This window comes from Aptenodytes forsteri, unplaced genomic scaffold (genome assembly GCF_000699145.1).
Source record: "Aptenodytes forsteri isolate BGI_AS27 unplaced genomic scaffold, ASM69914v1 Scaffold392, whole genome shotgun sequence".
In the NCBI taxonomy this organism is placed as follows: domain Eukaryota; kingdom Metazoa; phylum Chordata; class Aves; order Sphenisciformes; family Spheniscidae; genus Aptenodytes; species Aptenodytes forsteri.
In genome coordinates, this window is record NW_008796040.1 from 69,062 (window position 1) to 79,348 (window position 10,287).

Genomic DNA, 10,287 nt, shown 5'->3' on the forward strand with positions numbered 1-10,287 from the left:
CGCACGTCCTGGGCGCCTCGTGAGCTGCTCCCGGCTCCGGCGGCCGTACGTGCCCGGGCAGGGCTGTCGTCGTACTGTGGGCGGGCCTGCGGTTTGTAGAGAATAACGGTGCGTGGAGAGGACAGGCCTCTGGGGGGGGCTCACGGGAGGAGGCGGGTGCAGCCTCTAGATCAGCCGTACCCTTGCGGCCGCACCTCTCTGGAGAAGCACATGTGCTGGCCGTAGCGGCTGTCATCCCTCCACGGCATCTCGTTTCATTCGTGCCCGAATATTTTGTGCAGGTATATTTCAAGCAGGAGTATGACATTCTTCTTCTGATCGGCTTTTTGAAGCAGCTGTGGCTTTTGCATGTCACTGATGAGTCCGCCAAAATAAAATCTCCTGAGAAGAGGCAGAGTTCTTTAAAATGGGTTACATCTGAGCGCATGTCTAGAAAATGGGAAGCGCCACCAGGAAACGGTCCTTAGCAGGGTTAAGCACCCATCAGAGACCTGCGTATTGCACGTAAGCCTTGTAGTGCCATGTGCCGAAGAGTTTAAAGAAAGAGCTGCTTCTGGCCGAACTGCCCTGGAAGAACAATGTGAACCACACTCGGTGTTTCTTCATTCTGATCAGCTGGTCACCGGCGTAAGATTGCCTTCTAATGTTTTGTGGAAGAGTTGACTCTTACTGTTACCATCAATAGAAGAAGAAATAAAGTGCAGGCTTTATCTTTTCACTTTCCCTTTTCAGTGTGTGAAGGCAGGCTTAGGGTGAAGGACCGCAGTGGTCTGCAGCAGTCTAAAGACTTCTGATGCACGGAAATATGGGCGACTTGATTTCAGAGTAGATCTGACTGGTTTTGTTGGTAACACAAGATACGTTTGCAAGAGCAACTAAGACGAATCTGACTTACATATGCCAAGAGCATTATGATCCATTTCTTTTCAGGATCAGGGAAGTAATGGGTTTTGCACAGGTGAAGAAACCCAGTAACAGCCCGGTGTCACCCTTGGGTCCATGTCCTGTGGCTTCACTCTCTGGCTTGGCTGGTAGTGGTTGCATGTGGACTGAACAGTCTGGTGCCTGAAGATGATGGACGATACTGAGTCACGTTCCTGGTGCTGTTGCTGATTTGTGAAATTCTCATGTCCAGCTGCAGAAAACAAACATTTTTATGGATTGGAAGACCGTATGGCAGAGCTCTGTCAGCAGCTTGTGTTTGACTGCAGAACACCAGAACTCTGGCCATCTACATAAGAAGATAATGTCAGTGCTGCAGAAAAGGCTGACGTGCTGTTGCTGCCCTGAAGTATTAAATATTAAAGCTACTTCAAGTTCCCACCATACTTTCTGTTCTGCTTATGCTGCTGGTCTACTGCTGGTGTGCTACATGTCTGCAATGCATAACTGCATCACAAAATTGTTAGGAGGAGCTGGAAGCTAATGCATATGAATAAGCCAAAGCCAGGGCTTTTCGTCCATCATGAGTGAAGAGCCTTTTGAGATTATGGGGATCAGTGCATAAGCCAAATGCTTCCCTAAAAATGGGAATGGAAACAATGGAAGTCATCTTTAAAAGCAAAAAAACCCCAAACCAACCCATGACAAATAAACAACCCCTCTGCTCCCCCAAGAAAAAAAGGAGGAAAAAAAACCAACCCCAAAACCAACCCAAGAACAGCATAGGGCTTTTGATAATGGATACTCTTGTCTTTTGGACTATTCTCTCTTGCTGAGGAAAACCATACCATCTCAGACAAATTTCATTTCAATGCGAAAGATCTCCTTACAGTCATGGAGGTAGAAGCTCTTTAGAGTGCAGTTAAAAAATGAGCTATCTAGCTGTTGAGGTGCAGAAGGAAACCATGACTTATTTTTTTTTCTCCTTTTTTAAGATTTTCTTTAGGAAAAGTTTTAGTATGTCTAATACAGAGTACTCAGTCTGAAGTGCTTTACAGAAGCCAGTTTATCTGGTCCCTGAACTTGAGGACTTGCAGCAGATCTTTTCAATAGCTTCTTAATGCTTCCATGTCTGATGGCAAATTTCACAGCATGTACCTGAATCACTTCAGTGGCCATTTTATTTAATAAAAATACCACTGTGCTTTTCCGAGCTTTCCAAATACTTTTCTTGATGAATAGTTGAGTGGGGACAGACTTTGTAGTAGGGCCTGTAGCAACAGGACAAGGGGTAATGGTTTTAAACTAAAAGAGGGTAGATTCAGACTGGATATAAGAAAGACATTTTTTACGCTGAGGGTGGTGAGACACTGGCCCAGGTTGCCCAGAGAGGTGGTGGATGCCCCATCCCTGGAAACATTCCAGGTCAGGTTGGACGGGGCTTTGAGCAACCTGATCTAGTTGAAGATGTCCCTGCCCACAGCAGAGAGATTGGACTAGATGACCTTTAGAGGTCCCTTCCAACCCAAACTAGTCTATGATTCTTTGTGAAAGTTCTTTTAGATCCTAGAATGAAAATCACTGTGCATAAGCACATGAAAATTACCCGTGCGTTGTTTTTATGACTTCCCAGAGCCACCTGCTTGCCTTCATTTTGGTTTTCCTTAAGAATTAAATGCTGCTACTTTAAGATACTTCCAAAGCCATTCATTGAGATGATCACAAAAACACAGCCCAACCAGCTTGGTTTTGCATATTTTGAATATTTGTAATGCAAAATTGAAGCTTGTTAAAAGTTGAACAGCTGAAATTGTCTTCTAACAGTAGGTAGGATTTAGCTTGTGATTGAGCTTCAGGCTTTTTTCTGTAACTAGAATTGTCCTGCTGAATACAGCTGGAGTAGAAGAAGGTCACTCAAATAGAAAGACTTCAAAATAACTGAATGGTGGACTTGAATGCTAGTAATAACAGACCAACAACATCTCCCCACCTTACAAGCTCTCCCATTTCTTCTTGTGCATGTTTTCTGTTATGGCCTGAAACGTAGTGCAATACTGAGAAGATAGCTCTTGTTCCTGAAGCAGATGCCAAACTTAAACATTTTCCCAGATGTGGCCTCCTGCAGAACAGAAATGAAGTCTTTTGTCTTTCATCAGCGATTAGGTACTTGTCTGACTATGCAGGATCAGGAATCCAACTGGGTTCAAACAGGGGTGATCCTCTAAGAACCGCTCACAAAATAAGCTTTTCTTCCCTTGGGATATTACTCCAAATGCTTGGTTGTAAAGGTGTTTGAAATCGGTCATGTTCTACAGAGTCGTCTGACTTGATCTTTTGTAACCCAAATTTCAATAAATTGGCAGCATTGAGCTTCCCTGTTCTGTTCCTTGTCAAGCCTGCACTCCTGCATGGAGCTGTCTCGAATGAAAGTTGGAAGTTGTAGGAAGGTCCAAGCCAGTCTGCTTCTGCCAAGATGAGTTGTTGTCAAGACTACAGATTTTGATAACACTTCCCCCCCTTCCATGTGTCATTTCATCAGTTGTATGACCAGTAATAGTTGTGTTTCAAGTGCTCTGACTGATGGAGGTTACTATTGCCTCTGACGATGCCCATCTAGCTCCCGCTTAAGTGTTTCCAGGTTATGTGCAAGCTCTGATAGACTCCGTATTGCCAACAGCTTGCCTCATGTTTTTTAAACTTACGTTGCAAGTAAAATAATGCCAAGCATTTTCTGGGAGATGGGGGAAAATTGTCACCAGTTGGTAATGGTGGATGTTAAGTATTTCAGGCACTTTTGACCGTAAGGCAAGACCATGGTTTTTGTTAAAGCTGAGTTGATTGAATCAGGCCAAAGCAGTTCATGTGACTTTAATTAGATATTGACAAGATAAGTGTAAGTGTTGAGATTAATATACTGAATAGAAGATATTTATAGTGTATATAAATTTTTGTTAGTGATAAATAGCTGGAGTGGATTTCACTTGCTTCTAGCAAGGCTTCACTTTGCCTGTGTCAGCACAAGAGGTTCCAGTTTTGGGTAGATGTTCAAGTTCAGTATGGTGTCAGGCTATGTGGGAACTCATGTTTTCTCTTGCCTCTCTTCTTATCATCTACAGCTATGTTTTCAGCTGTTTTGTTCCAGTATCTTTCTTTGGAAATCCCTATTTGTATCTTACTTGCATCTTTTCCTTAGTTTGAAGTATTCTTTAAATTGTAGAGTGAAAGCTGCTAATGAAGCATAGTTACTAGCGCTAAAGCATCCATTTGCTTATGGGTTTTTCCTGACATGGATTACTTCCTAAATAAGCTTCTGGGATGTTGATTTGTGGAGCTGAATAGGTGCTTGTAAACTTGAGGGACCACTTGAAATCTGTGCGCAGGAAATCCCGCTCAAAGGAAAGAATACCAGGTTTGAGCTTCTGTGGAAGCTTTCTGATTGCAAAGGTAGTCTTCAGAACACTGTTCCCTTCTGTCTCTTGTCTCTGCGTGGGCAAGTGGGAGCTTGCAGAGATGGAAATCTCCATTCTTGTGGTTCTAGTAATAACTTTGAAAGCTGACGTGTTTTACCTCTGAGCTGCGTTGATGGGTTAGGTGTCATGACATTGAAGATTGATATGAAAGTTTGTTTCGTGATTATTAGCTATATATTTTATGTGTGGGAAGTACCTATGTATCTTTCTTCAAAAGTTGAAAATACAAGTAAGTATCGCTTTCTGTTTGGTCACCCCTTTTTGTGTAGTAGTGAAAGCAGGTTGTATGTGAAGAGGAAGAGTGCAAACTGAAATGTGTTGATAAAAACGGTTTCTGAGGACTCAGTCTCTTCATCGAGCATCCTAGAGGAGCAACAAATTCCAGCAGCTGTTTCTCCAGGTCTTGTAGCTGCTGTTAATATTGGGGTCGATGTGGCTCATCGGCATTTGAAATAATTGTTAGATTTTGAAGATAGGTCACCAGGCCTTTTTGTGTAGTAGTGAAAGCAGGTTGTATGTGAAGAGGTTTCATGCAAACTGAAATGTGTTGATAAAAACGGTTTCTGAGGACTCAGTCTCTTCATCGAGCATCCTAGAGGAGCAACAAATTCCAGCAGCTGTTTCTCCAGGTCTTGTAGCTGCTGTTAATATTGGGGTCGATGTGGCTCATCGGCATTTGAAATAATTGTTAGATTTTGAAGATAGGTCACCAAGTTGGGTGTTCAGTGGAGATATTACATTAATGCTGGCAGACAACGTATTGTAATGATTTTATTAGCTCTTTAAGGTTTTCTCACCATGTATCTTCTTTCAGGGTTGAGGCGCATAACTAACGGCTTTGAAACGGGTGCTGCTTATAAAAGGTGGCAGTTAAGAGGCTGGAAACTAAACATGGCTTTTGAGATTGTGCTGAAGTGGCACCTGGCTAGATGATTTTAGCGTTGAGTTTGGAAAGTGATGTGGTACACTGGTGGCAGAAGACTGTCTTTCTCTGGATTAGGAGCAGTTGCAGATACTGGAACTCTCCCAGGATCTGGAAGCTTCTTCCTGTCAGAAATAACTTCTGCAAAGTAAATATGTGCATGGGGGAGACGGACCTTATGCATAATCCTCATCTATCCATGTTTTACATATAGGCTGTGTTTAGTTGCCCTGAAGAGACCTGTCAATGTGGTGAATAATTAAGGATTTATATGAATTGTTGACTGGTTTATAGGCTGGTTCATTAGGTCAATAATTTTCTCTGTTGTGTCTGTTTACCATGCAATGTTTTTTAGACCATAGTGAGCAGCAGTTTGTTGAATCAGACTCTCCATGGGGCAGCCTGTCTGCTGCGTGTCTGCCTCTGGTAGACAGCAAAACGCTCATTTCTAGTCTGCTGTCGGCAGCAGATGTTAGTAGTGTAGACATACAATTGGATTTGTTTAAAATGTGGTTGAGATTCTTGTTTATTTAAAGGTCTCTCTTTTTAAGTGTCAGTGTAACCCTGCTGATTCTGTGTTTTGTTGCAGAACTACCCATGAGTTCTTGTTCGGTGCCCTTGCTGAACTTGTAGATAATGCCAGGTATGTGCCTGAGACTGCCTAATTCCCAAGGTAAATTCAGTTAAGATTTAATTAGCCCGTCTATTTGTTGATCTTGAGCAATTTTCACTTCTAGTAGACTTCATGAAAAATACAAAATAGAAGACACTGCTGCAGTTTAGTATGAGAATTTCCCTTGGTCCTCTTATACCGCCACATCTACCCCCTAAAAAAAAAAGTGTTATTCCTGAAAAGGTAAGTTTGAATGAATTGTAGAACAACTCAGATTGGAAGAGAAATTGTTAGAAGACACAAGATTGATTTAAGGAAAAAATAAGTCTGCCTTTTTGTTTAAAGAAAATAATAATTACTGGAGCTGGGACTCTCTTAAGATACTTAGATAATCCTTGACTCTTAGTATCAAGCGTGGTGATAGGATGAAAATGAAATCAGAAGCGGGATGCTGAAAAACAGAGCAAGAACACTTAGAGCAATTGTGACACTTGAGAGGAGACTTGGTATTTGGAAATCGCAAGTTTTAGGCCACATTTCTCATGTTTGCATTCAGGAATCCAGGCTATAGCTGTGTCCCAAGCCTTGAATACTTATCTCTTGAGCTTCACAAAATATTCTGATGTGGCATTATGGAAATATTTTGAGGTCGCTTTCTATCAAGCGTGAATTGTCACACTATGCAATTCGTAATGTAAGGAGCTGAAACTGGAAGATTTCTGTGTAGGAAAAATTCTGTGTAGGGAATCAGCCGTGTGTGTGCGCGCACTGTTGCCGTTTTCACTTCTGCTACAACTTAGTTAAAGGTAGTGTCTTTGAGATTAATGGGTGGTTTTCTCTTCAACCTCTTGGTTCCTTCTCTGGCAAAAGAGAGGTTGGCCTTCTGGGAAGGAGGTAGCTGTACTTGGCTGGAGATACAAAGACTTTGGCATTTGGGAAGTGGGGTTTTATTACAGCACAACAACTGCACTCTTCTGATCAGCAAACCAAGGGTATGTGATGGTCTACGTGAAAAAAAATTAAAAACTGGTTTTGAGGAGAGGGCAGTAGTGCTTTATATGCTGCTTTTTCAAATACAGAGGAGGGTGCACAGTGTATGAAGGGCTTTTCCTAAATGATCTTGTAATGACAGTTTCCTATGACAACCTTGAATGTATTTGGATGGAATTTTATGTGGAGTTACTAAACTTCTCATAGGCAGCTTGACAGAAAAATGTAGGTATTGTTTGTTTCATACAGGAGGGAGCTCAGAAGTGTGTGCTTATTTGATTGCCCCCACCCCCAATATGACTTTTGTTAAAAAGCCAGTGATAGTCACTGTAACTAGGTTTAGTTGTGTGGCAGCAATGTCTTGTGCTGGAGTTTGGGTTCAAGTAGACGAAAAGTAGAACAATGTGTCTTTTAATTGGTCTGTTAGTGCTGACGGTGGGGCCTTTGTGGACTTTGATCTCTGCAGCCAGTTCATTTTGGAAATTATTGCATGTGCCTGGATTTTAGCTTCATTTCTATTTGCCATTTGAATACTAATTGTGTTTTTATTGCTTTGTAGAGATGCAGATGCCACGAGAATAGACATTTATACTGGTAAGTCACTCCTGCTGCTTCCTTGCATGTCAGCAGTTAAGTCAGTACTTACCTTGGATTTAGGCTGCAAATGTGTGTTGTACCTGGTAGAATAAGAGTGAGGGTGTTTGTGCCCAATACTGTGTTCAGTTTTGGGCCCCTCACTACAGGAAAGACATTGAGGTGCTGGAGCGTGTCCAAAGAAGAGCAATGAAGCTGGTGAAGGGTCTAGAGCACAAGTCTGATGAGGAGCGGCTGAGGGAACTGGGGTTGTTTAGCCTGGAGAAAAGGAGGCTGAGGGGAGCCCTCATCGCTCTCTACAACCACCTGAAAGGAGGTTGTAGCGAGGTGGGGTCGGTCTCTTCTCCCAAGTAACAAGCGATAGGACTAGAGGAAATGGCCTCAAGTCACGCCAGGGGAGGTTTAGATTGGATATTAGGAAAACTTTCTTCACTGAAAGGGTTGTCAAGCATTGGAACAGACTGCCCAGGGAAGTGGTTGAGTCACCATCCCTTGGGGGTATTTAAAAGACCTGTAGATGTGGCGCTTAGGGACATGGTTTAGTGGTGGACTTGCTAGTGCTGGGTCCACGGTTGGACTTGATGATCTTAAAGGTCTTTTCCAACCTAAACAATTCTATGATTCTACTGTTTGTCCTGTGCCCCAGTGCCTGTTGTCTTTCAAAAAGTAGTACCTTTACAAATAACTCGGGCAAGCACTTAGGTCAGCCTTCAGCTGAGGTCAGGAAAAGTGAGTACCTGTTTATACTGGATGCTTAAGAAACCTGCTTTTACAATATACTCTTGTAGCTATACTCTGTATTTACTATATTCTATACTCTGTATTTACATACAGTTTAAAGTGCAGGAGAAGTTCTTAGTCATTCTGTAACAAAAATCTGGTGCTCTTTCTTACAGCTTAGCCATACTGGGGTTGTGAAAGTCCTGTTTGTTGTGTTACTTCGGTTGTGAACACTGATTCCGTTTTGTGGGACTTTAAACTTTTGCTTGTGGGAGTAGTGAATAAGTCTTCTCTTGTAGAGCGACGGGAAGACCTACGAGGTGGATTCATGCTGTGTTTTTTGGATGATGGAACAGGAATGGATTCAAGTAAGTGATAGGAAGTTACACTTGCATTTTCAATCTGAGGTTTCATGTTACGGCTTAAGCTGAATTAACAGCTTGGTTCTGTTGAAAGGGGCATGTTCCATGCCTGGATACATGTTCCTGCCTCAGCACTGGCTCTTTTGCACCGTATCGTATATCAAACTCTTCACCTCTTCAGTTGCAGAAAACTAATCTGGCCAAAAGAAAATTGTTTTGCTGCATTATAGAATTGAGTCAGCCTGGCCTGTGGTTTTCCAGCGCACCAAAGTTGGCCTTGGGGCTGGAGGGAGAATGGCGTAGCCAGAAAAGGGAACAAGCACAAGCTTTGATGGGCATAAGCCTTTTCCCTATTAGAGGCTGCCAAGCGGTTAGTGTATCTCAGCTCTAATAAGAAAGTGTGCCATGGCAGAAATTGAAAGCTTAGCTTAGAAAGCATTTTGCCATTGTTTCATCATTGGCGTTGTGATTGGCATCAATACTTGACAATATAAAATCTTAGGAGTATGAGAAGAATGTAACAAATGTACTTCTGCCTTGTTGTAAGAATTGATGTAAATCCGTGTTGTATCTAGTAGCAGAAAAGCCTTCTTGCTTTGCTTCAGCATCAGTGAAGAGCACTGTCAGCCCATACCACCTTCTTTGTGTCTTGAAGACGAGTAAATCCTCCTGTGAGGAGCTCTCTACTGGGCAGAAAAGCTGGGCTAAATTGGAAGGTTTTGGAGAAGGCGGGGGAGATGGGTAAATAAGCATTAACTAACATTTTTGTTCTGATCCCTTGGTATTTTAAGATCCTCTTGTGATATGAAGCATTTAGTTCTGTTTATTAATGCTTATAAAAATACATTAGCATCTTTGATATGCAGATTTGTGACCTGCATGAAGGAATTTAGTTTGAACTCTAGATACCTTCTGTGTATTCTCTGGAATACAATTAAGGATGCTAAACAGGTCTTCTGAGAGTACTTTTCTGTCACCAATGGAATTGAAGGAAGCAATTAAGCCCCATCCATAAAACAAGCTCAGAGACTTAGCTGTGGCCTTCTCACAAGCCTTTGGATCAGGGAGAAGAAATACAACCTTTTCTGCATGTCTTGAAAACTACATGTTTGTCTCTGGATTGAGAGTAGAAGGTGACAAATGTCTGTTCTAGCGCCGCAGAGTCTAGTAGCAGTTTTTACACTGTTGTTGCTCCCATACTGCCGATTTTGTGACAAAGTGGGATTTAAGTATTGGCTAAGTATTGAGTTGCTTCCTTTGACTGATCTTTCTGCTAAATCTTGAAGGATTTTATCCTGACTTTGGTAGTCTGAGATACTCTGTAAAGGAGATTGGCAGATACTGTGGGTTGTAGTGATGTTTCACAGCACTATATATCATATACAGCAAATACCATATAATTTATGTCCTTTGACCGTCTTGATGCTTGCATCAAAGTGTGGTTCATTCTGTGTATGAATTTTTTTTTTTTTTTTTTTTTAACTTTAAATAGGCTATGAGGTTATCTTCGCCCTTTTCCAGGACATTGCTTTTCAGAATGTAAAACTGGTATGCAACTGTCCTGGTTTTGGCTGGGATAGAGTTAATTTTCTTCCTAGTAGCTGGTACAGTGCTGTGTTTTGGTTTTAGGAACAATGTTGATAACACACTGATGTTTTAGTTGTTGCTAAGTAGTGCTTACATTAGTCAAGGACTTTTCAGCTTCTCATGCCCTGCCAGTGAGAAGCTGGGAGG

The 10,287-nt window shown here is 42.0% G+C and overlaps 1 protein-coding gene across 1 annotated transcript in view; it reads left to right on the forward strand.

Moving 5' to 3' along the window:
* Nucleotides 1-10,287, forward strand: part of MORC2 (MORC family CW-type zinc finger 2) — a 77,085-nt gene that overhangs the window by 20,382 nt on the left and 46,416 nt on the right. Inside the window, exons 3-5 of the mRNA XM_019473703.1 lie at nt 5,864-5,917; nt 7,437-7,471; nt 8,491-8,559. Of these exons, the coding sequence (XP_019329248.1) occupies nt 5,864-5,917; nt 7,437-7,471; nt 8,491-8,559 (158 nt within the window). The remainder of the gene's footprint in view (nt 1-5,863; nt 5,918-7,436; nt 7,472-8,490; nt 8,560-10,287) is intronic.